General features: G+C 40.2%; 3 protein-coding genes across 4 annotated transcripts in view; 2 read left to right on the top strand and 1 right to left on the bottom strand.

The window, feature by feature from the left end:
* The window catches only part of ACSM3 (acyl-CoA synthetase medium-chain family member 3), a 19269-nt gene extending 12900 nt beyond the window's left edge, over window positions 1-6369 (top strand). The window contains exons 10-14 of the mRNA XM_004691729.2: window positions 2575-2676; window positions 3595-3722; window positions 3819-3918; window positions 5453-5572; window positions 5932-6369. Of these exons, the coding sequence (XP_004691786.1) occupies window positions 2575-2676; window positions 3595-3722; window positions 3819-3918; window positions 5453-5572; window positions 5932-6018 (537 nt within the window). The 3' untranslated portion in view covers window positions 6019-6369. The remainder of the gene's footprint in view (window positions 1-2574; window positions 2677-3594; window positions 3723-3818; window positions 3919-5452; window positions 5573-5931) is intronic.
* A 189-nt stretch (window positions 6370-6558) lies between these two features.
* ERI2 (ERI1 exoribonuclease family member 2) lies at window positions 6559-13066 on the bottom strand. Of its 2 annotated transcripts, none has more exons than XM_004692087.2 (9): window positions 13019-13060; window positions 11748-11815; window positions 11579-11662; window positions 11053-11180; window positions 10466-10622; window positions 9612-9712; window positions 9290-9371; window positions 8423-8511; window positions 6559-8237 (listed from the first exon to the last, which is right to left on the bottom strand). In XM_004692087.2, the coding sequence occupies exons 1-9, from the start codon at window positions 13039-13041 to the stop codon at window positions 6897-6899; spliced, it is 2073 nt and encodes a 690-aa protein (XP_004692144.1). In that variant the 5' UTR covers window positions 13042-13060; the 3' UTR covers window positions 6559-6896. The 2 variants fall into 2 exon arrangements, with proteins under 2 accessions (XP_004692144.1, XP_012587501.1); XM_012732047.1 differs by having other exon boundaries at window positions 6560-8237; window positions 11579-11657; window positions 13019-13066.
* A 439-nt stretch (window positions 13067-13505) lies between these two features.
* The window catches only part of LOC101618703 (putative RNA exonuclease NEF-sp), a 23890-nt gene continuing 9463 nt past the window's right edge, over window positions 13506-27932 (top strand). The window contains exons 1-13 of the mRNA XM_004691728.2: window positions 13506-13687; window positions 14998-15110; window positions 16291-16417; window positions 17379-17475; window positions 19818-19961; window positions 20349-20437; window positions 21169-21284; window positions 22229-22367; window positions 22518-22612; window positions 23535-23637; window positions 24538-24638; window positions 25307-25427; window positions 27702-27806. Coding sequence (XP_004691785.1) covers window positions 13553-13687; window positions 14998-15110; window positions 16291-16417; window positions 17379-17475; window positions 19818-19961; window positions 20349-20437; window positions 21169-21284; window positions 22229-22367; window positions 22518-22612; window positions 23535-23637; window positions 24538-24638; window positions 25307-25427; window positions 27702-27806 — 1485 coding nt within the window. The 5' untranslated portion in view covers window positions 13506-13552. The remainder of the gene's footprint in view (window positions 13688-14997; window positions 15111-16290; window positions 16418-17378; window positions 17476-19817; window positions 19962-20348; window positions 20438-21168; window positions 21285-22228; window positions 22368-22517; window positions 22613-23534; window positions 23638-24537; window positions 24639-25306; window positions 25428-27701; window positions 27807-27932) is intronic.

Here is a 27932-nt window from a genome sequence, read left to right as displayed (position 1 = left end):
GAATGTGCCATGTGTTTATGAGCAGCATTTTATAAAATGTCAATCATTTTATTTCCAGAAAGAACTTATGAGAGACATACTAAGAGTAAACCCACTTTACAGATGAGGCACAGAGGGCCTAAGGAACTTACCCCAGGTCACACAGCTAGTAGCAGCTAGTACTAGGATTCCATCTCGAACAATCTGGTTCCAATATACTTACTCTTAACCAGAGTGCCACATTGCCCCTTCTAGTAAGAAGGTCAAGATCTCCCAAGAAGGTCAAGTAGGTCAAAAGAAGCTACTCAGTAGTTTTTAGCAACTGTGACATTACCCTTTCTTCCCCCAGGTCAGCCTGCCCTTTTCCTGATTCCTCATAGCCACAACTATTTTACCACCTAGGAGTATCTTCTTATCTAGTCAGCATTCTGTTGTGCTGTCTGTATACTCTGTACATGCCTAGACTTGCTCCCAGATCAACCAGCCAAAACCACAGGAAATGAGAAAACCACAGTAACAAAAACATCAGGGGTAGGTTTATAGAACAGGGCTCAGCACCAACATCAGATCAGTGTTTCCCAAGCATTATCTTATTTGAGGTCTCTCACAGACACTTGTTAAAAATGCTAATTCTCCAACCTCTCCTAGAGAGATGCTTTGATTTGAGTGGGCCCCTGAAATCTGTCTGCTAAATCAGATTCTAGTTTTATTTTTATTTTTTTTGAGGAACTGCCATACTGTTTTTCCATGGTGGTGGGTACCATTTTACCTTCCTACCAACAATGCACAGGTGTTTTGAGTTTTTCCATTCTCTCCCATACTTGTTATTTCCTGCTGTTTTTGATAGCAGCCACCTAATGATGGGTGTCACGAGGTATCTCATCGTAGTTTTGATTTGTATTTCCCTAGTGCAGTGGCCTTCACTTTTAACCCTTTCCCACGGGTTACTGCTGGGTCTCTTGTTACCCTTTTGGGTATTTTCAGTGGCACGCCAGCATCTGGGGATTTCCTCCAAATAGCAGAACATCAGATTTTTGTAATGTCAAGGCTCAAAGCTTACAAATTACGTGTTTAAACATGCTAGGATCCCACTGAACAATGAAGAATACAATTCTCTCCAGAGATAGAATATTTGGAGTTTCCCCAATCTGCTAAAGAGTAGTATGTCATAAGTAATTACAACTTTCAACATATCACCTTGCCATCAAGAATTCCTTGATACCTGGAGTCAAGCATTTTACATGACTGACTAGAAATTTAAGTTTACTTGCAATTACTTAAAAGAACATTTTTACATTTAGAATTCCCTGCCTTTCAAGTTTCTCACTGGGGACATAAGCCCTTCTCATTCTAGAAAGTGCCAGATTAATATTAAAGCCCTCTCCTTGAAAAGCTGCATCCTTGGTGAATGTATGTATATATATATATATATATATATATATATATATATATATATATATATAAGCTGAGTACATTTCATATTTAGAAATAGTTAAAAGCTGTAACAAAATCTGTGCATACGGTAGCTATCAATATGAGAACTGCTAATTTGTATTAAAAAAATTGAACTTCCTGGCCCTCCCTGGTGGCGCAGCGGGTTAAAGCACTGCACTGAGAAGCTAAAATCACTTCTGCATGAGTTCGATTCCCGCCTGCCCCGGAGGTGACCACATGGCATGGCAGACCTCTCCTGACCCGCCCACTGCTCCCCTCAGCAGTGTACTTCATTGATCTGCCTGTTCTGTTCCCCACTCTGTCTCTGGTGAAGCTGCCCCTGAGCCTCTGCCTGTACCCCAGTTCTGAATGCACAAATAAACCTTTTAAAAAAAAATTGAACTTCTTGGAGATATCCCAAGCATGTATAATGATAAAAGCCTAGGATTTGAAGTGTTACTGCTGAGATTTAGTTCCTGTTCATTCGTGAACTGTGTCATTTAGCCTCTCTATATGGCTTCTTCTTGTGCAACATGGTTATAATAGTTTTAACCAGGTGGGAATGTGGTAAGAACTAAAGAAAATAGTACATGTGCATAGGTCTTTAATATTTATTACTCAGAGTGCATTAAGTGCTTGTAAGCACTAGGTACTCTTGAGTCCTTCAGGGGGCGGTGGGGGTGGGAGGTGAGGCACTGAATTATCGACCTTTGTCTCAGCCAGGATACTTTCCCCTTTACTTGTTCATATCGGGCCTCTGAAGTAATGTTTTATTTGTTCCACAGTTAAAGTGTATTTGAAATATTTGGGCTGAAAAGACAAGGTGTATTGCTAAATGATAAAAGCAGTTTGCAAATGCCTCCTGTAAAATGATCCTATTTTTTCCTTTCTTTACATATTGTTTCAAATGATAGTACCAGATGCAGTTATTGCTAGATGCTAGACCAAAGAAAACTTTTGTTTTCCTTTCACATGTGTTGCTAGCCTGTATTTTATATTTTGCAAGAAGAATAAGTGTATTTCACTAAGTATAATTTCTCTTAGGAATTTAAAGTATGCTTAAATTATTTTTTGAAGTCTGAATTCTCAAATGGCAAAAAAAAAAAAAAAAGGCAAAGCAAATAAAATTGTCCTAAAATACACTGTTCTGTTTTATCCTAGATCTTAGATGTAAATGGCAATGTTCTACCTCCAGGACAAGAAGGAGATATTGGCATTCGAGTTCTACCTAACCGACCATTTGGCCTTTTTACTCATTATGTAGTAAGAGATTTAGCGAATAACCTCTATTTTCTGTTTATTTCTCACTAGTGGTTGATGATCTATCCCTGTTTGCAACAGAACACATCTAGAAAAGATATTTGGCCTTTTCTTGAGAGATTCATTGTCCTGAATGATAATTTACCCTCAGATAATGGGCGTTTCAGCTGCCTCTCCTAGGCTGGTTCACTGCTCAGGGACCGTGAAGGCAAGAGGAAGGCAATCCTAGAAATAAAACAGCCTTCGACATCTACATGCATCCTCTCCAGTATGAAACCCAATTATTTTCCTTAAATCCTCCCTTCTTGGGAGGAGCAGGGTGGATAAAGAATCGAACAATGAGCTTAAGTAGATTTCTTTTAATACGTGTTTTTCAAGCTACTTAATATTTGTAAACACATTTTCACTCTAATCACGAATTAGAGCAGTTTACATAAGTATAATCAAACGGCCAGGTTTTACTTGCCAGTGAACTTTACATAAAGTAGCAATACTTCATTGTTTTTTCCTGCCCGTGTTAAAGAATCCATTCTGTTTTTGTGTAAAATATAAAAGTAAAGAATCCATTCTGTTTTTGTGTAAAATATACAAAGCCCATTCTTTGCATGGTGTTGTTTTCTTATGAGTATTCACTTCAGTTTTCTTACCAGTTAGATATTAATCACTTAGGTAAAGGCTTCAGTCCATTTCTCTGAGGTTTTGTGACATTTTGTGATCCAGCTAAGAAAATTCTCGGGATGGAAGCATAGCTAGTCTTTGTAACTATAGCTTTTCTTTCTTCTATTGTGCTAAAATTTCATGGTTATTTCACGTGTTGACTCGCCTTCATTCTAACACTTTTTCTTGAATGTTTAAAAAGCCAATTGAACAGAAAAGTCACATCCAAAGTCATTTTAACAAAATGCTACTTCCCCCCCACAGGATAATCCTACAAAAACAGCTTCAACTCTACGAGGCAATTTCTATATCACTGGGGACAGGGGCTATATGGATGAAGATGGGTATTTTTGGTTTGTTGCAAGATCAGATGATATCATACTATCCTCTGGGTAATTTTCTTTTTCACCTGGGCTTAGGTGATGTTCAGTGTTCTGATGAACCTGTTGCTTCCCTTTATAAATTCTTGCCCTATTTTTACTTCCCAGCTACCGAATTGGACCTTTTGAGGTGGAAAGTGCCCTGATTGAGCATCCTGCAGTGGCAGAGTCTGCGGTTGTCAGCAGCCCAGACCCCATCAGAGGAGAGGTAAGAGCTGACTCAGCTCAAGTTGGTAAACTGGTGGCAGCCTAACTCATAAATAGTAGCTCCTTGACAAGGAACTACCCAAATGATGCCTACATTTACAGTGCATGCTAGATAGTCATATATTTAATCTATCCACCTGATAGAAATGATAGTACACAGAATAAGGCCAAAAAACATAACAAATTTGTATCTTTTCCATAGAAGGATAGAGAAAAGACAGTGTGACTGTCACCAACCCAGTGTCACACCAGGGAGGAAAGGGTGCTAGGAGTCAGCCAGCTAGGAACCAGTCATTACCCAGGTCTAGAAGTGAACATAAGGTCCACACCCACCCGTCAGCACATAAAAATTAAGTGTTGCTCATAAAAATTGTTCACCAATGAGCTCTTTGTCAATGTGGGGAAAATATATATATATAACTGCAAGCCCGTGTGTGTAAGTGATTGTCTTGAGTGATTCATTTCAATTCATTGTCATTCAAATCTTTACTCCAAGATCAAGATGGAGAGGTAATGATGCCAGCTTATCTTCACACTGGATACATGACTTTGGAAATTCAGTAAAATCTCAATCTTTTAAGTGCAGGGTATTTAGTTATAAAGTGGCAGATGTCCCTGGATAGGTGCTCACGAGGAAGCATCATTTCAAGGCGGACCCTGGGCTGGCAATCTGGATTCGGGTGGTGCATGCTAGTTATCTCATCTAGAGGCCTAGCTCTCGGGAGGGAGTGACCCAGGAGAACCTTACAGAAGCCCCAGTTTGCTCGTAAGGGTGCTGCTACACAAGAGGAACGGCCTTTTTCTGTCAACTATATTAGAAATTCTAGGTAGAACTGTCCAAAATATTTCAAGGAAGAGTGCATTTGGGCAATAGGATCTGTGAGCATAAAGTGGTAACCGAGCTTGATGGTTCCCTCGTTATATGTTCATTATGCCAATGAGCAACGGCCACCACTTCCCGACTTCTTTACCTCAGGAGTGCACATAAATGGGCCAGAGCAACAGCAAAGTGATGCTGGAATTTTCACCGTCTTGCATCAATTGGAGTGTCTCTGGAAGAGAGTATATGGTTTTAATGAACTGTTTCCTTGCACAAGGATATGACCAATTAGTGTGAACACTGTGGATAAGGACCACACTGAGGGTAGGGACCTAGTTACATTGAGTGGGTTGTTACACAAAGACTGAGCTTAGTGCAATGCCTTTTTTAAAGGGAAATTTCCTGGAAGGATAGGAAAGACAAGAAGTCAAGAGCAGAGATAATCAAACAATAGTTCAAGCTGTAGTTGGATGACAAGTTTCAAATGCAGATCATAACCCCCCAAAGCAGGGGTCCCAGAAGCTCTCCTATATTAGATATAGGAGCTGTGGGAGTTAACTGGCTGGCTTAAAAGAAGAGCTGGGATCACATCCTACTAAATCTTCTGGCCCACCCTAATAGGCACTTAAGATTCCTGGCCAGAAAAAGTAAACAAGACATACTAAAACATCAAAATACACAATTCACCTTGTATTGTGTCAAATATTTATTTTAGGTAGTAAAGGCTTTTATTGTCCTGAACCCTGATTACAAGGCACATGATCAACAACTACTAAAAAAGGAGCTTCAAGAGCATGTTAAAAAAACTACAGCACCTTATAAATATCCCAGAAAGGTAGGTACTCTATGATGAATATCTGCTTAGTATTCTGGAAAATTCCAGTTTTTCTATTTTAATTCTCCTCAAACACATTATACCAAATATTTCAAGGTGAACTGAAGAGATGGGTAAGAATCAATTTGGGATTGAAATGAAACCTGTTGGGTCATTTGGCTCACCAGACTTGTAGTAAATACTGATCATCAAGAAAAATGTCCTCAACAATACTTGTCCCCCTTTTTGATTGTTTTTAAAACCTCACCCCAATGTGTACCCTAGTTCTGTAACCTAAACTTTGGAATAGAACTGTTATATAATTGACTGTCAAAAGATGAAAACTTTTGGGCTGATTTTCTTTCCCTTAATACCAACAGGTCGAATTTATTCAACAACTGCCAAAGACTGTCAGTGGGAAGATAAAAAGGAATGAACTGAGGAAGAAAGAATGGAAAGCAATTTAAATGCATCCCATTTATTATCGTGGTATCTATAAAATGAAGACTGAAGAAACCACAAGATTATAGGTGGTAAAAAAAAATGTGGCACTGTGCTTATGATTTGTTGATTTAAAATAGCTTTTAGTTATGACATCATAGCTGAATTTTGAAATAAATATTCAGAAAATTCCTTTATCTATGTTTTGGTCATATAATACCATCAATTGAGGCATTTTTAAACTTATAGTACAGAATCAGTTTGGGAACCAAACCTCTGACCTGTTGGTTTTCAAACCTCAGTTGCAGAATACTTCTATGTTGATATACAAATGTGAAGCCTTGAAATAAAACTTTAAAACCTTCAAGTTTTTAGAAAAATAACAAATATTATCAGCTAGGAGATAATCATAATTCTCAAAGTACAAATATCTACCTAAAATACACTGGGTTTTTATTAGTCATGTTGTTATTCAAATAATTTAAAAACAGTTTAAAATTTATTTCGAGGCTATTATGAAAGGATAACCCATACTATTATTGTTTATCATATTTAACTTAATAGTTTAAACATAAGATACTCTTTTGTGATTCTTAAAGGGTTGATAAGTTCAGCAAATACTAACATGAAATAAAAATAGTAAAAATCTGTCACAATACTCACAGTATTTGGGAATTTGAGGAAAAACTAGGATTCATACATGAAGACACATGTTAGATAACTGGTAAGTGAATTAGAAGCCTGTGTTTATTTTCAGTCTGTAGCACGCACACACACATACATTTCAAATAGCGCCACCACAGGCTACAGAATCTACTCTTAAGAACTCAGAACTTGTAGCCTTTATACTTGTCTTTATGACACTTAAAGTCACATTACAGCAAAATTTAGATATTAAACTTGGTCAATTCCTCATTGAAGGTCTGAGTCTCAGTGAATTTTTTGTAGGAAAGCTTACATTTCTGTCACACAGATAGCTTGCTTCTGGAGAAGTAACAGTGAGTCCCCCTGAAGAGTGAGACAAAATTAAGTTACTGGCTTTTTCCTTTTTAAGCGTATGTTCCCATTTGAAATAACCACAACACTTCTTGTTTTCTTGATGTTTCCCAATAGGGCAACAATAGAAAACTTTTCCATGATTCGGTCCATTGTTAGAAACAACAAGCCTCTTAGATCTCCGGCCACACTTGCATAATGGTGGTGTCATCTTCCCGCTCCTCCAGGGCTCCTGTAGGTTAACTGCAGAAGTTAAGACAGCAGGGAGAACCTTCCGGGAAGAACCGCTTCCGTGGGAGCTGTGAGATGATGTAGGTTTTTCTTCATGAACAGTGAAGGTCTGCTTTTTCGCTGGTGGGAAAACTAGGGAACTGGATGAGTATCTTTTAGTGCCACTGAAAAGAGGAGGATGTTTCCCCAAAACTGAGGAATGAGACATGGTGGCATGAACACCGTTAAAAGTGCTTGATTTACACTCAGGTAATTTGAAGTCAGAATCATCAGAACCTTGATCTTTGGCTTCTTTTACATTATAGATAGTTGTATGAGGGCTCTTAAATACAATAGACTTAGTGGTCTCAGATTTTTGAATTTTTTCTGTGCCTCCAAAATTTCCATGATTTGACATTTTAGATTCTTTTGAACCCATTGTTCTTTCTCCAGAATTAAATGAAGGACCTAAGTTTGAGTCACTAATGGGAGGTATATAGTCTACATTTTGCTCAGGCTGAGATGCGGGCAGTAAAGCTACATCCTCCCAGTCAGCCAACAGAGGTAAACAGTCAAGGGTAGAACTCATTTTCATGTCAGAAACATGATTAACAGATGAAATGGTAGTTGAAACAAGTACCAATTCTGAACCTGTTGTTGAAGACTTAGATTTGTTATTTAAAATCAGATGTTCATTTTTTGTTTGCTTCTGCATATGTATAGGTGAATTCAAGCTGGAAGTCTGAAACTGCCTGAGAGAAGTAGAGGACTTAGTATTTAAGAGAGATAAACTATTGTTGACATCATGAATACTTGTTTTTATATTGCTTTTTAGTCGTAACTCATCTTGCTGTACCTTTATAGGAGAATTCACATCAACTGACTTCATTTGAACTTTTTCATGAGAACTTACTGTGTCTTTAGACTCCCTAACATATGTGCTAGGGTCCGAAATATTACTTTTACAGGCTGATGTTTCTTCAACTTGATTTGTAGTCAAATTTCTGGCCAAAATGTTGGAATTCTTTTTAGGGGGTACCTATGATGTCACAGACAAATCCAAAAGGCTTTAGAAATTGTGCATTTATAATTTCTTCAGTTACATATAGGACAAGAAAAGAAAAATGTCACTGATTTACAAATGACTGCACAGATGAAATCTACAATCATGAAGCTATGAGTCTAGAGTTTGAAATGACAGAAAAGAAGCCAAATATCACTAACCTTGTTCCAACACCTTGTAATTTTCATTACACAACCATCCCTAATCATTTTCCAGGCAAGAAGGGCAGTATTGCGAGAATCATCCAACCCTGGGGACACAGACATCAAACACTGAATGAAGTGGTGCCAATGTAAAGACACAGGCAAGAACAATGACAGAAAGAGAAACTGGAATATCTGTTAGTTTTATGATCATCTTCTTATTTTATTCTAAGAAATTGGTTTTGTAGAAAGCTGTGGTATATAACTAATTAAAGATAAGCTCTCCCATATTTACAGAGAAAGCAAAAATTTGTCAGTTCACAACAATGGGACTAACATTCTGTAGGGAACATAATATATAATCTAACAGTCTTGTTCAAGGCTTTTTTGTTTTCTCCTTCACTAGTCTACTGTATAATGCAAGCAATTGTTTTTCCTCCATTTGATCTGGTTAAGTCTTTTAATATCTTTTAGGAGCTAAAAAGGCACTAGATGGCTTATCTCCCAACAGTTTATGAAAGTGGGAATTTGAGGGTCTGAGGAAAAGGGGAAAAGGAGTAGGAAAAAGAAGGGGCAGGATACAGGCACTGGAGTGTTGGTGGAGGGTGAAGGAAGCATGTGCCTACATGGGTGTGAGGCTATACTCCTAAAATTGTCAAGTTATACAGATAACTAATAAAGTTTAAAAAAAAAAAAAAGAAACCAGAAACCCAAAACAAAACTAAAATGAAAAATTTTAACTTTTACACTGAAAAAAGAAAATACCAATTACATAGATTAGGAGCTTTTTGTATGCTGCAGGAAGTCCTTGTTAATAAGTTTAGTAAAAACTGAGATCATGTGAAAACCTTTATAAAAATGACATAATTTTCAATTTATGCTCACCAGAATGTTCTCGTCCTGAGAATTCTATCCCTACTTCCTTTAGGGCACCACTTAGTCCTTTTGGTTTTCTCTTATAGAAAATCTAATCAAACAAAAGAAGACAATTTATCTAAAGTTGGAACTCTATGGATCAGCTATTTTTCACATTAATTCTATTCAATTTAGATTGTACTTATTTTTCTTAATTTTTAAATACTTTAGATATTTATGTGAAGGTTTCAAAAGAAAATCTTCATTTGTAATAACCCTAACCCATGTGTGATATAAAATTTAATCTTCTTTCCTTAGGAGGAAAGTTAATATGCCCCAACTTGACCCCTACCTTGTAAGTCACTCTGAGATCAATCCAAGAATTTAAGAACACCGGCTTTAACAGCTGCTTTCTTTTACACTCATACTCCAAGCAAACCCCCAAGTCCCAGTCTGTATTAAGTACATCAAAACAGAACAAAGTTAATGGTATATTGCCAATATTTTTGTACTTTTGTTATCATCATTTATAATAAAATGCTGAAAAATTCTGTAACGTAGAATAGTATGATCTAATTTTTTTCCTACTATCTAATAATTATTCACTTTATATAACTTACTGTTAAGAAATTATTTCATAAGTTTCAAAATTATTCTATGAACACCCAATGAAATAGAAAAATAAAGGTTAGATCACAAGTCCCACATGTTTTTAACTTTCCAGGAAAATATTAATGTAGTTGAGAAGCCAAACATTGCAACCTGAATCCCAACATGACTGTCACTGCTTTGCTATCAATGACACAGCATTGCTATCAAATGATTAATGACAATGATGACAAAACATCCACTTGAAATGGCCCATTTATTTTATATCTATATCAGTAAACAATAAAGTATAAAAGCAAAGGACATGCACTGAATAAGGACTTTTTATCCAGTGTTGTAGAAAAGGCATAATAGTTTCGTTTCAGTCATCTTTGCCTGGATTCAGAAGAACAGGATCACTAGAAAGATTCTTACTCTTAAAATTTTATGGTACCTCAGAATGGTAATTTCAAAAATATAAATTTACTTTTCCTAGTTCACATATACGAGGCACTTTATTTCTTCTCATATGAGGAATTAGAATATATAATTCCTACCAGGGCAAGAAAGGCACAGTGGTAATGCTACTCACTTAGGACAGAAAGAATCTGTTCTTACCTGACCATGTAACAAAAGCACATAATTTTACTTCAGAAGTAGAAAGATCTGAAACATCAGTAGCAAATATAATTTTCTTCTGTTGCTGAATTTTGTGAATCCATTTACAGAACTGAGATAAGCAAATCTTCAGAGGGAACCCTTCATTAACTTGAGCCTGAAGAGAGTCACAAAATCTGAATTCAAGGCAGACTTCAGTAACTCTGAGTACCTATTTGGCATGGAATTGGACACTATGGAGGGATACAACATAGTAGGTCCAACTGGCAAGAGTTTGTTCTCATAAAAAGATGTTAAAACACAAAGGAAAAAATATAAATATTAGAACTCCACAAGGTAAGAACAATTAAGCCGAATAATCTGAAATCACAAATAATTACATCCAGGAGGACAAAAATTTGATGTCACTTAATTTTCAAAAAACAAATTTAATATTCATTTTTACAACATTATTCTAATTTTTACAAACTCCAGTGGATTTTTGGAGAGGACATTACTTCTCTTAGCACTGAATAAGTCTAAGTCCAAATGGCATATAGGTTTGCTTTTCGAAACTGATTTCTGAATTTTAATGGTTTTCGTCATACCTGTTTGATTCCTGTCAGTTCCATACAAAATTCAGAAAGAATTGGATGTTCCTGAGGCTGAACATAAGCATGGAACTCAGATTCAATTTCTCCAGTTGATGTGTTCAGCAATACTGCTGGAAACTCAACTAAATGAAAGAATCATCAGTCAACACTTCAATGTTACCACCAAATTAATGTCTGTGACCACTCTAAAATAAACTTGTTACCACACTGTATAGCATTATTAAACAATCATTATTTCAGTAAAACCCTATTAAAATAAGCAAATTAGTGTGATATAGTTGTTCTAATTATTTCAGGCCAAAGAATAAGATGCTAGTTATGAGTACACCTATATAAAAGAAAACTCTTGATTCTGTTTCCAGAATTAAATATGGAGGCTATCTGTAAGTTGAAAAACACCTCTTTCTGCAAAGATATATTTTTTATTTCAGTTCCCATACAGTTGAAATTTTATGTATTCTTATATTAACTTTAAAGTGACTCATCTGTGCTAGAGCTGGCCACTGGTGGGCACACTTACTTATTTCCTGGCTAAGGTGGCGTTTCCCATCATTCCAGCATGTCGACTCAAAATCAATGACAATTAAGTAGTCAAACAGCTGCTCTGCAAAAGATCACAGTGCTGTAACTTTACCAGTTTTACAAAGTTCAGGCTACAAAATGTAATGAAACTTAAAACCACTACTTACTGGATTTGCTTCCTCTGGGACTTCCATTTGCAGGTGCAATTGACTTTCTCCTAATTAATCCAAGCTGTCTAAAAACGTAAAATCATTCAGTATGTTCACACTCATTCACACACTCGTTCTGAATAAGCTAACAAACTAATGGTATAACCTTCATTACTAACGTAGTGATGTATTTTGATTAAGGGTAATGGAACTAGACTTGGAGGGCAGAAAACTGCCCCTTCCGTTTTAGAAATCATTTTACTGGCAGGGATGGAAAAGTACTATCTGCAAACGGGCTAATTCTTTCCCTTCGCTTTACAGTAATGCGGAGGAACTCGAGTGATTGTAAAGGTAAAGACACATCGCATGAATTCTGCTGATTTTACCTTTGCATTTTTCAAACCCTTGCACACACAGCAACGTTTTGAAGCAGTACAACATAGGGCAAGTCTAGTCTCCCCGGAGCTTAAACTATCTACGTAAAGAAACCTGACATCCATGTAAGCGACAGTAATGTAAATACAGGGCGAATTATTTCCAGAAACGATGGCTATGAAGTCCACAGAACGGGATGAGCTTGCTGAAAGGTCTTAAGTGCGAGCAGCTACTCTGAAGCCTAAGTAGGCAGACCCGCCCTGCTGTCACTTTCCGTTTAAGGGGTGTGTATGGTAGTCCCTACAACTTCCAGGAGGCCACGCTATTTCAGCAAATTTCAAAAAAGGAGATAAGATAGGAAACGGAGTTGGGAACATGGGAACAGCAAATTTCAAAAAAGGAGCTAAGATAGGAAACGGAGTTGGGAACAGCAGCTAACCCTGATTGCAACATAGCACTTCGCGCTAACACCTAGCAGCGGTAGACACTTCTGCTACTTATGTTTAAAGCAAGAGAAAACGGATCCAGTCATTTGCCAAAGAACACCGAAGTGGTCTGTGACGCCAGCATGCGACCTCCGAAGCCCGGGCTATTCAAACAAGGCCCGGTTCTAGAAAGTGCAAATGTGTGCGTGTGCCCAGGCCGCCCGGAGAAGAGGATAAACGCGAGCTGGGTGAAGTGGGGCGCGCGGCGCGAGGGGTGCGGGAGTGAGTGGCCGCCCCAGCCGATCCCTGCACCTCCCCAGGTCTCGCCATCAAGTGCGGGCTACGGGCCGAGGTGCCCCCGGGCAGAGGCCGTCAGCGCGGCCGGAGAGCGCAGGCGGGGCGGCCGGGGCCGGCCACCGGTGGGGGGGGTCGAGGCCGCGGACGCCAGCGCCCCCGCAGGCGCGCCCCCCGCCCGGAGCCCCCGCGTACCGCGCCAGCTTCTTGGTCGCCATCCCCGAGCGCGTCTCCGCGCGACGCGGCTGCCGGAAGTCGCTCGGCCGCCACTTCCGGTCTGTTCAAACGCCCGGCGCGGCTGGCTGGACGCGGCGGCTCGGGGGCCGGCTGAGGCGGCGATCGCCCCGCTCTTTAAGGCTTTCTCGGGGCTCGAGGACTTGGGGCGCAGTGGTGTGCGGCCAGACGCCTCTGGACAGCCTCCCCGTCCCTCTGTGCCTACGGGCGGGGCGCTTTTGGCCGTTGGGGACCGTTTCGAATTCTGCCTCAGGCGCGGACGGTAAAACCGTTTGGCTCCTGACGGCGCGGTTTTCGGGCCTCGGGACTGAGCGGCCGAGGGCGCCCTAGCTTTGCAGGCGGCGGAGAGCGCTCCGTAAACTGAATTCAGGAGCGGATCCGAGGGAGGTTCTAGGAAGTGGGTTCCCTGCCGCTCCCGCCTCAGGATTCCGCCCGGGCTAGAGAATCGCGGCATCGGGGTTACCTCAGTTTTAGTGAATCTTTCTCTACAGCCTCATGGAGCCTGAGAGGGAAAGGACCCGTAGTCAACCCAAGAAGGGCAGGAAGAGGAAGCGGGTCGCGAACCAGTGCCTCGGGGCCGGCGAGGCGGTGAGAACCCGCCCTGATCCGGAGAGACAGCCGGAGGCCAAGGTGAGCCGACACCGAGGTAGTGTGGGGACCCCCAGACGCTCGCCAGACTCGCACACCCTCCGGCCTGTCGGAACCCACTTTGTGATCTGGGACGTGGTAATGATAGTGTCAACTGCCTCCGGGCTCATATTGGCGACTTCAAACTGGTGCAGAGCGCTACATACCAGCAGTGGGCTCCTGCAGGTGTTTATGGGGCCCTGCCCGCCTGCAGTTTAGGTATTGTTATCCCAGTAAGGGGTAACAAGGCTGGCGATCATCCCCACCACAGACTGCTTCATTCATCCGGATTTTTATGGTCTGCGGGGAACTATTAACGTATGAAGAAAGCACTATGATACTTGAACTTAGGTTCTAGTGCAAAAGAGATAAAACAGTAGGTTCGATTGGTTACATGGTATGTTAGAAGGGTATTCAACCGTTTAAACTGTTAATTGAAATAGATTCCGTTTTCCTACCAGATTGGCAGAACCACTTCCAAAAAGGTTAATGTGGAAAGTGTAAGGAAGTTGATAACCCCATCGTTTTTATTTTGAAATCATCTCGAAGTTACAGAAAAGTTGCAAGAAAGTCTCCAAAGGGCCCTCCCCCAGGATTTGGAAGTGACTGCCCATCACCCCCGCCTCTCCACAGCTAGTCTGTTTCAATAAGCTGCCCTGGAAATCACTAGGAGTGTCGCTAGACAAGAGAGGAGAGGACCCAGAGGTCCCACCTCACCCTCCAGCAGCCACAGTGAATAATCCCACTGAGGAGGTCCGCCTCTGTCTACTGCTGCACCCAGTGGGGACCAAAGGACCAGGAAACACCCCCCCCCCCAAGCCTGAGGAAGGCGGGGCGCTGGTTCCCACTTCTCCCATTGCATACCTCCAACTGCTCTGCAGCAGGCCATTCCCGTCACCGGCCAGGCCAAACTACCTGTTTAGACAGTGTTCCCTCTTACCTAGATTACTCTTTCTTTTTAGCCCCCATATTTTCAACTAGTGGTATCGCCAAAACCCTGACCCAATGGCCATTTGGCCTCTGGTTCTACCTTTAAAATAGCAGTTTGTATTGGGATTATTTCTGTCATTTCCCCCCTAGTAGAAAGGACTGAGAACATGAATCATGTTTGTTTCATTCTACTATCCCCAGCACATAACCAAGACACTGAGGTTCCATTATCAATGCTTAATATCAGATTATTTTAGGCATTCGTTCCAGTTAATTAGAACTTTTATGTCTGGATAGATGCTAAAAATAGAAACTATATTATTTTAATTTGCACTTGTTACTGTTCTCAATATGATTTGTCATACCCTGATTTATCTTTGCAGAAAGCCCGCCTATCAGCCAATTTATTTGCTGAAAATTGCGAAGTAACCCACAGCCAGCTATGTGAATTGCTGGCATATGCAGTTTTGGGTAAATCCACTGTTCCGAAACCCAGGTATGAGAAGAACTTAAAAGGCTGAATATTGACTAAATGTTTCAAATTGGTGTCTGGAGAATCGTATCTTCCTTAACATTTGCTGCCATACAGAATGTTTAAAAAAAAAAATAATAACACTTGTTCTCAGCAGTTTGATTTGGGGATTCTTTATATAAAAATCTAGATTCTTCTTTCAAAAAGTGAAAGATCTGACAGCTCCCTAACTTTTTGCATGGTAATAATTTTTCAGAGTTGAATAGTAGCTTCCACTTTATTTTTTTAAAGACGTATTTAAAAAATACGTCTATACCTCTGGGGTATAGGCCAGAGGTGCAGGGGCAGAGAGAAGATTCACCAGAGACAGAGTAGGCAGCAGAACAAGCTGATCAGTGATCACTGCTGAGGGGAGAGGTCTGTTGTGCCACATGGATCACCTTTGGGGCTGGGGATCGAACTGTGGCCAGCTTGTAGTGCTGCCACCAGGGAGGGCCCAGCTTCCCACTTTAGATGGGACATATATACTCGAATGCCTCACACAGGCTGCTTCTTTTATTTACATTATCTTTCTGGCAGTATCTATTTTAGGTGTTTTGTTTTGTAGCACCCAGTGGATATCCAATTGAAATAACATGATCTTATATTAAGGATCTTTTCCTTTTGCAAAGGGCAACAAGAACTTTATTATTTTCTATCTCAATGCCATTATTCAATGTGTAATGAAAATTGCTTTTATCTATACATACATACACACATCAATAGGTTTTAAAGTGTATCTCTGGGGAAGATTACCTAGCACCTTAAAAGCATCTTCTGCATAAACAAATATCGCCATTGATCTGTCAACTTGTCTAAAACTGACTTTCTTGAAGCTGGCCATATGCTAACTGGCTTAGGAAGGGTAGTAGAGTAGGTTAGGATCTTAAGGCTGTTTTTGTAACGGCGACCTTAGTTTTGATTTGTGTTGTCGATTTGAATACATTTTGTTCCTCTCAGCATTTTGCTTGCTTTCAGTGCCATAAGTGATTTCCTCATGAGATCTTTATTTGAATCCTGTGTAGTAATTAATAGCTGTTCACCATTATCCAGGTATTCAGTGAGCAATGATAAACTTCATTAGCTGTTACTGCTTTTTCCCCTACACTTCCCTTCTGTATGCCCATAACTGATGAGGGTATGTGTTGGTTTCACTTTTCAACAGCTGGTGCCAGCTTTTTCACCAAAACCAATTGAACAACGTGGTGGTTTTTGTACTACAGGGAATGAGTCAGCTGCACTTTTACAGGTTCTATTTGGAGTTTGGATTTCTCCGTAAAGCTTTCAAACATGTAAGTTAAGAAAACTTTGTTTTAGGGCCTGAGTCAGGTCCTTCCATCCAGAGAATGGGCAAGTGTCTCAAAAAATACCTTCTTTGACAACCTTTCTGAACAAGCCAGTAGAGTTATAGAAAAGCAAACAAGGTTTAAAGACTCCTGCTGAGAATGGATTTGTCCTTGATTTTCTTTGGTAACACGAGCAAGGTACCATCGCAGTAGCAGTCAGTAGCTATCAGATTGATGCTACCGTGTATATTTGGACTATGGTGTTTTACGATCAAACATCTACATTTGTATTTCAGCTCCTCAGTAGTGCTTCAGGATCAGGTGCCCTTAGAACAGTACCTGGAGCTGAATCTCAGATACCACCTTTCTCCATGCCCCATAGATGTCTCCCCTTTTTGCCGGACTGTTTCCTCCATTTCCCTTAATCTTGGTTCTCCGTTTCCTTGTCTCATTTATTGAGCACTACCTATGTACTGGGCTCTACATTAATCAGTTTACACACATCATCATAATTTACCCAATAGTCCTTTATGACATATTTTTTATTCCTATTTTATACGTAAAAAACTGAGTAACTTGTCCAGGTTACAGCTAGTGAGGGATAGAGTGGAATGTAAGCCCAGGTGAACCTAAGACGGAACTAGAAACTTCTTTCTTTTGCTGTATCATCTGTCCTTCCTACCTGGCGTACTGTGCACACAGGCAAAGATATGGAAATGCTTTGAAAAGTACAGCAACTTCCTTATCCTAAGTTATACCTCTTTGTGATGTATTCAGAGATGTAAATCCAATTTCTAGAGTGGGATACATGCGGTCAATTAGTTACTTTGACACATGAGGGAAATAGCCCTGATTTTACAGTGCAAGTGGTGAAGGCCCAGACCTTCAGAGACTGAGCTGATAAGATCTTTCACAGGATCTTAACTGTTCTCAAGCACTTTTTAAAAAACTTGTTTTGTATTTTCAGAAATTTCTCTTGCCTCCGCCAACATCTACTTTCCTAGCTGATATCGTTGGACTGCAAAAGAAACAAACACCTGGGGTTCTGTCTAAGACGATGGAAGGTAGGCCTGTGACTCTATGGGTTAGTGGGTGTGCTTGCAAGTAGGTTCGCCAAGCATGTTTATTCTTGCAAGCAACTCTTTGACACAAACAGAGAAGAAAACCCAATTTAACGAAAATTGGGTAAGTACTCAGTCAGGTTGAGGAGGCAGCAGAAACCACAGCAAGGGCACCCACCTCCGAGGCCCTCTGCTGGCTAGAGAGCTGAGGCTCCGGACACCACTGACATCAGACGTCTATTAATCAGTGTGAGGGAGTTTTAAACTGTCAGTGGGTGTTTGTAACCACAAGTGCATAGATGAGAAGAAAGATTTTTCCTTTGACTAATGTAAGGGACACCACTAATAGGATGCCAGTGAGGAATAGGCAGCAGATGTGGTTCCAGCCCATAAAATACACACACATGAGAGCACTGGGGGTGAGAAGGGTAGAGTGATGGAGTAGGATGAAACTTAGCAGTTCCTTGCAGGTAGAAAGGTAAATATTGTTCATTGATGCCTTTTTGTGTTCAGAAATAAATAAAACGAGTAGTTACACGGAGGGACGTGAAAAGGAATGACCAGTGATTCCTTCCCATCTCTGCAGGACTGTGCTTCCTGTTTTCTCTCTCAAAAGCATCTAACTTCCTACCTCTCCATTGTTCTCTTCTCCTCCCCTGCCATGTTTAATGTGGACTTGTGTTTGATTTTCCCTATGCTGTATTTTAAATATCTTTGGGTAAATCACAGTACTCATGAGTTTCAAAGCTTATGTAAAGACATTGCACTATGAAATAAAGGAATAATGAGGAAAAGAAAATTTGATATGACTGAAGAATCTGGGTTGTTGGTGATGACATGGGCTAGTCGGAGTCAGAGGATTCAGTGAGTAGTGAGCCTCACAACTGAGAGGTAGTTTATGGCTCTGTCCTACAGACTGTAAATGCCATGCTAAGGGCTTTGGGAATTAATCTTTAGGCTTTCTGAATCAAACCTGCATGGCTGAGTCCTTTTGCTCCAATGGATCTCTGTTCAGCTGTCACTTCAGCAAAAAGACCTTCCCTGATCACCTTCTATAAAACATACGATAGTCATCCTTGCCTGGCCCCAATATTCCCTCCTAACCCTCCTTTACTTTTCTCCGTGGTCCTTATCATCACCTGATCTAGTACATATTTGTTCACTGTGCATCTTCTCAACTAGAATTTAAGTTCCATGAAGAACTTTGTTGGCTTTGTCATTGGAGAATCAATGGCCACCAACTGTAACAACATTGTACATATAAGTACTCAGTAAATACTTTGTTGACTAACCTGAATTACTGTCACTACGCTCTATCAATTTTTCTTTCATAGTATTTTGTTTAACCTTATTCCTTCATCCCTTCCACCATCTTAATGCAGACATATTTTGTTTCTCTACTCCATTTTCCACGTCTTTGCGATTGATGACTTAAAATATTGTTTGTCACTTCCCTCCTCAGGAACTTGCTGTTCCTCCCAGTATATATTAAATGTTGGACCTCTCCTGATCTTAGCGTTTAGAGTGATCTACAGTTGAGTTTTACCCTCCTCTCTCTACCTTTTCCTCCTTACTTGGTCTAGTCACTGCCAGACCAAGTTTTCTTTGTACATGTCTGTTTTACCCAGAGTACCTTCTTTTCTACTTCTGAAACCTTGGCTCATTTGGCCGCAAGCAGCAGATACTTAGTCGGGCCACCCTAAACAAGAGGATATTTGAACAGTGCATGTGGATTAGAAAGCCATCAGGAGTCTTACGTGCCTTTAGTGAAGAGTTGTTTTCCTTTCACAGCATCTTCTCTGTGTGTTTTCAGTCTTCTTACTGAGATCAGTTCACTACAGTTTCAGCTTCAAATTCTGGAAGCAAGCATCTGTTCAGCTTACCAACCACCATTGTCCCTTTTGAGCATGTTTTGACAAGAAATATCAGTCACTGGTCAGTTTACAGATCCGTCTCTCATGAGCCAGATCCCCAACCTTAATCCAGCCCATGAGCACCTCTGCTTAAAGAATAGGCTGGCTCTTGAGTGGGTGGCTGGGATGGATTTAGTTAGCTAGGATGGGCTGTCGGGTGGTAGGCGCTGTAGTGCAGGTCTGACACATTATCTTAATTAGTGTAATTTTTTCTTCCTCCTCTGTACATAGCTTTTATTTTTATGACCCATCTGGGGCTTAATTTCTCTTTGCTTTCCTACAATTAGAGTCTAAGCGCTTTAAAAGTTGGGCCTAGGTCTTACACAGCTTTTGGTCTCCATTGTGCTTAGCCTACACATTAACAGATTTGTCCTCTGAGAATCTTAAATGTGTACACTAACTACATTCAATTGCCAATTGCCCTTGTTTCAGGTTCTTTGCCTTCTGCCAATTCAAAAGTCAGCATCAATCTGCAGAATGATCCCATCATTAAAAAGTATGGCTCTAAGAAAGTGGGCTTGACCAGATGTCTTCTCACAAAGGAGGAAATGAAAACATTTCACTTTCCTCTACAAGGTTGGTTTAGAGTTAATTTGATATTGATAACAATGGAAAGAAACCTGAAGTTTATTTAAAAATATTGATGGAAGTTCATTTTCAGGGTGTGCTTTTCTGAATGATTTCATTCCATTCTCTATTAATGAGGAAATACTTTAAGTGCAGTGTTTCCTAAAGTATGAGATATGTACCATGATTGGTAAGTGATGGTTTTAGGTAGTTCCTGACCATGGCCTTAAATAGTGTGGAAATATTTAGTGAGATAGTTAATCTTTTTTCAGTTTCCTTTCATTCCTAGTTAGTAAGTCAGCAAATAGGTAGTTTCATTTTCCCCTCAATGAATCTAAAAGTAATGTTTACCATCTCTAATTCTAAAAGCATTTGTTTTATTTCTTTTCCTCCTAGGCTTTCCTGACTGTGAAAACTTTTTACCTACCAAATGTAATAGTTCTATAACAGACAACAGTCCTCTCTTTGGACTTGACTGTGAAATGGTAGGTACTATTGACTTTTCGAATCTTTGTATATTACTAGTATATTTACTACTGTCTTTTGAACACATGTTGCCTTCTTTCTGTTGCCTTGAAGACTTTGCCTCAGTTTCTAGCCTTCCAGCTTAGTTTTATACATTTATGATCAGAAGTAGGGTTTTTCCACTTAAGTTACACTTATGTTATTTACTTTTTCAGAAGCGGTGCATGTCCTCTCGCTCTATACTCAGTTTTTCAGTTCTTGAAAGGCTGGCTAAGAGCAGAGTATGTAATTTGAGCTCACCTGCTAGTAGCTGTATGTCCCCTTGGATAAATTTCCTAGCCTCTTTGAGCCCAGCTTCTCCCTCTAAAAAGGTTCCCCCACAGTAGTATTATTATGAGGTGGTATATGCCAAATGCTTTAGTACAGTTGTTTGCAAGTTATCAGTGGTACTCAACATAATGCTGGGATATAGCACACACTCAATAAAAGGTACAGTATGTTTGCATTCATTTTTCTTAAGCACATCCTTCCCAGAGAAATTGTGTGCTGTGTTGACTCTCTTAACTATTATAATGTTTAACAGTCTGCCTCGCTTTACTTTTATTCATGCTGGGTCTGCTAATCTGCAGAAGGCTGTGCCATTGTCATAGGGACCCCAGTAGATTAGGGAGGTGGCAGTTGATGTGGTTTGAATAAGGAGAGGAAGCAAAAGCTTCCACAGTTCAGCAGCCTGACTGTTCTGGTCTTTCAGTGCCTCACATCCAAGGGGAGAGAACTGACACGCATCTCACTGGTCGCTGAAGGGGGCTCTTGCATCATGGATGAACTCGTTAAACCAGACAACAAGATTCTGGACTACCTCACCAGGTATTTTTCACCCTCTGCCTGCTCTTCCTAGAGCTGTCTCACTAGAGTGGAATGAAACTGAATGGGGATATCCTGTAACTTACTAAGTCAGCTGTTATGCACTTACTATTACCATAGGAAAGGCTGGGGGTACTGCAACTATGATTTCTTGACATTGAAATTGCCGGCAGAATATTGTCTTTCTTGTCATAGACTCTCCGTAACTCCATAGACTCCCTAACATTTATAATTGTTATCTAACAACTGCCAAACAGCTAGAACTTTGCTTTGGTAAGACCTCATCAGAGATCTGCAAATCTTCACTGAATAGTCAAGTGACCAAAGAACTTAAAATCTGCTATGACCCTAAAAGCAAAACAGAACTTGCAGCTCAAACTTTCAGTCTGTCTTTTTAAAGATAAGCATGTGAATGTATACACAACAGTGATTAGGTATAAAGAAAAGATCATACCTTGGAGTTAGTACAGGTTCAGTTCCAGACCACTGCAAGAAAGCAAATCACAAATCTTTTTGGTTTCTAGTGTGTATAAAAAATGTTTACTCTACCCTACAGCCTGTTAAGTGTGCAAAAGCATTGTGTCTAAATATATGTACCTTAGTTGTAAAATACTTTATTACTCAAAAATGCTAGCTGTCATCTCTGAGCCTTCAGTACGTCGTCATCTTTGGTGATGGAGGATCTTATAAAAAACATACAATATCTGCAAAGCACAATAAAACAGGGTATGCCTCTATTGTTTCTGCCCATTAACTTTGCACCTATAGGGTCATACTTAGATACACCTAGACTCACCACTAGTTAGACTGTCTTGTTAGCAGATATGTTAGACAGTGATTTTTTTTTAACTGAGCATTATTATTTTTTTTAAGTAATTTTTTTGAAATGACTTTCCAGGAAGGAACACTTGTTAATGTCCTGTCTACATTTCTTTTTTTGTTGAAAGCTTCTCAGGAATCACGAAGAAGATTCTTAGCCCAGTTACGACCAAACTCAAAGATGTGCAGAGACAGCTAAAGACACTGCTTCCTCCTGATGCGGTGTTAGTGGGACACTCCCTGGACTTAGATCTCAGAGCTCTGAAGGTGAGTATTGGATTTAGGACTTAGCTTTTCTAGTATAAATGCTTGTTCCACTTATCTTAAATCTAAAGCCTTGGGCTCTTCTGTCCCTCAGCCCGTGTATTTTTTCCTTTAGCCTAAGTCGCTACTCATTCTGCTTTCTTTCCTCCTCAGATGATACATCCATATGTTATTGATACATCATTGCTTTATGTCAGAGAGCAGGGCAGAAGATTTAAGCTAAAGTTCTTAGCCAAAGCTATTTTGGGGTAGGTGTTTTGCATATTCTATCTTGACAAATCATATAAATAAGCATCTCATATGTAATGCATATTGTAGAATTTGGGGTCATTGCTCTCTTAGTTTATAATTATTCCTTTTTCATGAGGAATAAAGTTAGAACTCTGCCCTAACTCCAGAGAGAAGTATGATTCAGAAATAAGTCATGGGAATACAAAAAGGGTTTTACATTTACAGCTCAGAGCTAATGAGTAGAACTGGGCAGAGAGGGGCAGAAAAGTTAACCAAAATTTGAAAACAAAACCCTCCCATATTGAATGTATTGTATGTACTTATAAACACATAAGTACAAAGATATTCATTATAACATGGTCTAAAATAGCCCATGAAGAGCTGCAGTCTTCTACAGGGCTGGTTATCTGTGAAATTTTTTGTTCAAAAGTATATGATAAATCTCTATGTGCTAATAAGGAAAACTCTAAGATACTGCTGAGAATAGAATAGCAAAGCAGAATAAGATCTACATATAGTTATGATATAGTTTAAATTTTATTTATAGATACATGTGATTTGAGGGTTTTAAAAAACAACCAACAACTTAAGCAGATACAGACACTGTATACAAATAGAAAATTTCTGGAAGATAACTTTAAATAATAGTTAAATGATTTAAATGAGACAAAGACTGGCCAGAGTAGGTCAGGGACAAGACTTTTTATTGGGTAGTTTTTATCCAGATGATTTGCTTGTGGACAAAACCATATCTGATCATTCTGTAACCTCAGTATCTCTCATGTTCTGGCACTTATGAGGAATATAAGAGACTTAATTGTTATGGTGCAAATCTGATTATCATGTTGGTGTTTACGTGTAACCAGAATATTTGTGGTTGTTGGAAGAATCTATCATTTAAATGTTCCCAGGCATGTCAATTGTATCTTGACTTTCTAGGAAGGATATTCAGTGTCCAGACAGGGTTGGCCATGATGCTACAGAGGATGCTAGAACAGCCCTTGAGTTGGCTCGGTATTTCCTTAAGCATGGTCCAAAGAAGGTTGGTGTCTTTGATCGTTGTTTTTCTTAAAATGATGGGACTAGAAAACATAGTCACATTTCCCCCTTTACAAAAATGGGAATTTGATCCAAAGTGAGCAGAATTAATTATGCTATACCACTAGCATAATGTAGTGGTTAAATATAAAGTTGCTGACCTGTTTATAATATAGGCACCAGTGTGCCTGTGTGATTTAGTGTATTTAGTTTCTAGATATGTAAAATGGAAATATGTACTTCTGGAGTATTGGGAAGGGTAAAGGAGATACTTCAGATGAGACTCTTAGCACAGTGCCTTGATTAAGCACCTTACTATGATGTTGGTGATGGGAGCTGGCACTAACAACTATGAAAATCTGCACTGACTTTTGCTCTCCTGCAGTGAGGGGCGCATACAGGCAGCAGCAGTTCAGTGGATGGGAGTAATTCTGAATTGAGAGTGTTTCTTTCACTCTCTATCACAACTTCCCAAGTGGTCTCTAATAACTTTATGGAAGAAGGATAAACTAGAATAGGCATCTCATGGCTTTGTATTAAACCAGTAAAAAGTCTTTTATGTTGTCATACAGGCCACACTTTAATTATTTTCAAAAGTTACATGTGCAGAAAAGTATATTTAAGCAACTATGGAATGGAAGTTAAGCCAAAATTGCCTCTCTTTTTCCTTGGTCCTACTTGGCCCTTTTCCATATTCACGTAGCAGCAGAAGCAGCTGCTAACAGATGGCATCATGGGCCAAGAGCCGGGAGCCGTCAGTCACAGGGCTGCGGCATGGCAGTCACTGCTACAGAGCAGAGGCTACCTTTCACGTGGATTTTCTGTTCTTGTTTGTTTGGGGGAGCTTTGTGTTTAACCTTACGTGCTTTTCAAGAGCTTAGATTTTTACCACTGTATTTCCAAGATCGCAGAATTAAATCTAGAGGCATTCGCTGCTCACCAAGAACGGCAAACAGCAGGCCCAGAGCCAAGAAGTACAACAGTAGTGCAGCAGGCAAACACAAGGTAATGCTTTTAGTTCTAAATAAGAGCAGAGATAACGGGAGTGTCTGGTTTCTTACTTATCAGGAAACCTGGGGTTTATTTTTCCTCTCGAGCCTATTGAGAAATGTTTACCAATAGCACGGGCAGCATTCTTCTATCACAGAAACCACAGAGGGGAAAAATTACCACTCTCTGCCCTAAGTAGTATCTGTTTTTCTAAATCTAGTGACGAGGCTAAAGTGATGTACTTTATGAAAAAAAGATACATTGAACTAAGCATTAAGAGAGACAAAAGGCTAGTGAGTATTTGATTAGAAAATAATTTGTAACCTCCATAGGTTATCTAGATTGGGGAAAAAACAAAAACAGGCTCAAAAGAGGTTTATCTCCACACCTACATATATCAGATCCTTAGAATTTGGCTTACACTCAACAGAGAACTTTGAATATATTTCTTGTTTTTCTTTCCTTTCCCTGCATACAGAGCAGTACTGTCCATTACAATTTTCTGTATCTGCTATCCGGGAAAATCCACACAGTACAGTATGAGTAACTAGTGCAATTAAGGGACTTGATTTTGTTTTTAATTAAAATAGCTTACAGTTGTTAGTAGTTACCATATTAGTAGAACTAACTTTCAGGTTATGGGAAAAATTGTTTTTGACTTGGTCTTTTCTACTTCTTCACAGTGTTTTAGAATGCTTAGACTCGATGGGTCAGAAGCTCCTTTTCTTGACCCGGGAGACAGATTCTACTGAACTTTCTTCTGCCAGAAGCTGTCAAACTATTAAGTGCCTTTCAAATAAAGAGGTGAGTGACTGCAGTCTCTCTGAGGATTGCATAACCCTTCACACTCCACACAGGTGTCACTGTTCTCCCAGCTGCAGTTCTGGATGCTGTTATTGGCAAGTCTGGCTTCCGTCTCACATTTTCCATGGAGCACTTTGTCTTCATCCCCCACCTAAGCAGAACTGTCAGCTGCCCATGTCTGAGTCCAGCGTCCAGTAAGCCGTGGTTTTTGGTTTTGCATACCACTTTGAATTTCTTTTTCTGTTTTTGGTTCATGAAAAAGTTTATCTCAGTTTTAAACCTGAATTTTTTTTTTAAGATTATTTATTGACACATACAGAACTGGGTATACAGGCCAGAGGTGCAGGGGCGGTGAGAGGATTCACCAGAGACAGAGTGGGGAGCAGAACAGGCAGATGGACGAAGTACGCTGCGCTGCTGAGGGAAGCAGTGGGTGGGCCAGGAGAGGTCTGCATGTGGTCATCTCTGGGGCCAGGGATGGAACTCATGCTGAAGTGGCTTTAGCTTCATAGTGCTGTGCTTTAACCCGCTGCGCCACCAGGGAGGGCCATAGAATATTTTTTTTAATGACCTATTTTATCTCCTTTGGCAGTGTATTAGCTGTTAACTCTTTGCTATGTTATTTTAGTGGCTGCTTATGGATTTACAGCTTAAGGATTTTAGCTTATCACATGTAATAACAGTCACCACTGCTTTATGATGGGGCATTGTACAAAGGAAGACTTACCAGTAGCCCATCTAGAAGTTTCAAGACCTTCTCAAACCTGTTTTGAACATGTATCTTCCCTGAGCTTGTGTGTGTACTTTAGTTGTCTCAGATCCCCTGAGCACCCTGTCCCTGTTTCTTCTCAGAACTGCAACCTGTCGTTGCCTCTGATGCCAATCCTGGGAGTGCTCTGAGTCAGATGAGCTAGAACCTGTCCCTTGGACAGCCCCACACTCTGCATAACACTGGATGGGTGGGCCACTCTTTGCTTCTTTCCAGGGGGAATGGAAAGTTTCCTTCCTGTTGACCCCTCTAACTGTGGGCTAAGAGGCATGGTGGGCACACACAACACTGCGCATTTTCCTCCCTTCGCTGGAACCCCTTCTTGTTTTTCTGTTGATCTGTCCGCTCAGATCAACAGCACTTGTCTTATTTGTCCAGGATCTTTTATTTCTCCCACCCTTATTTCCTTCTCAACTAGCCTCTAAAGCACTGGTCTGTATATTCTTATTTACTCAGGGCCTCTGAAGAGAACAAGGACCTAAAGCTTTCTCGTTCACCTTGTTAAAGCAATACCAGAGCTGCTGCCAAGCGCCGCTAGGCTCTGTTTCAGGTGAGACAGACAAGCTCCTCGTTCAGGCCAAATGTGAGCCGCAAAGGTCCACTCTTTAGTTTCTGTCCCAAGGGAGTCTCCCCACCTTGGAGGCATGCCGAATACCACAGCTGTTCTTGGACTTTGTTGGAATCCTTTCGTTTCCTGTTGGTCAGGATGCTGCAGCATTTCAGTTGGTCTCTAAGAGTTCTTGCAAAGGTCTTGGATCTGGCCACTGTTAACTTGGTGTCTGTGGGAGGGTAACAGCCTAAACTGTGCATTCCCTCTTGACAGAACTCTTTTCTTTCAGAATGAAAGAGGCATTTATAATGCTGTTGAGAGGGTCGCACTTCTTATTTGTCTCTCTCCAGGATCCTTCATTTCTCCCACCCTTATTTCCTTCTTTCCCTTCACTACAGTGTCTCCAAGGGCAGCTACTTTTCCTCTAAGGCTCTGGTTCTTCCCCATGGCACTGCTTCTCTGAGGTTATCAAGCCTCTTTCCTATAATGAGGTGCTGTGAGCTCTAGTGGAAGTCATGACCTGTATTCAATCTTGGCATTTGATTAGACTTTTTCTTGTTGGGGAGTGACTTCGTTTCTGTTTCCTCGGAGTCTTCCGTGCCCCTTGACTTTTCCCCCAGTCTTTTAAGCATCCTACTGCTGCTCCCTCTCTCTACTCACAGGCTTTCACGGTGTATGGCAGTGGGAGCTCTGGTGGCGTTCAACATTTCTTAGAGGCAATTTGAAGGTGAAGTAATTTCTGTTTCTAAGTAGTGCTAAAGTTATGACTTACTTTCTTATGTGATTTTTCAAGGAGGCTTTGTCATGGCACCATTTTCCTCCAGCCCTGGAATCAGCCCCACATTGCTGTCTAGTAGGGGTAAAAGGACAGCTGTTGTTTATATCACTGTGGCTCATCTCCAGAAGACACAACCTCAACTGGGTTCCTGACTCATCTAAATGCTGTTCTCTGCAGGTTCTTGAGCAGGCCAGAGTGGAAATTCCCTTGTTCCCCTTCAGCATTGTCCAGTTCTCTTTTGAGCCCTTTCCACCGAACCTCACTGAGGAGATGAACAAAAGGGTAAGTGAACAGGTCCTGCTGAATGATTTATTTAATGACTTCTTATAGCCTTTTCCCACTTAAGGAAAAGTAAAATATAAAATTTGTTCTATGTTTCTCTAGATCTTTTCTTTGTGTACTTTTTAA

The sequence above is a fragment of the Condylura cristata genome, unplaced genomic scaffold (genome assembly GCF_000260355.1).
Source record: "Condylura cristata isolate star-nosed mole 26May11 unplaced genomic scaffold, ConCri1.0 scaffold00032, whole genome shotgun sequence".
Classification (NCBI taxonomy): Eukaryota; Metazoa; Chordata; class Mammalia; order Eulipotyphla; family Talpidae; genus Condylura; species Condylura cristata.
This window is presented reverse-complemented; position numbering and strand designations above follow the sequence as displayed.

What these genes read in the sequence shown, in the direction of transcription:
- ERI2 (XM_004692087.2), bottom strand. Translation starts at nt 13,041, where the DNA reads ATGGCGACCAAGAAGCTGGCGCG. An exon ending in GCGACCAAGAAGCTGGCGCG is followed by an intron (nt 11,816 to 13,018) that starts GTACGCGGGGGC and finishes TTACGTTTTTAG; the next exon opens with ACAGCTTGGATTAATTAGGA. An exon ending in TGCTTTTGTTACATGGTCAG is followed by an intron (nt 9,713 to 10,465) that starts GTAAGAACAGAT and finishes TACTTAATACAG; the next exon opens with ACTGGGACTTGGGGGTTTGC.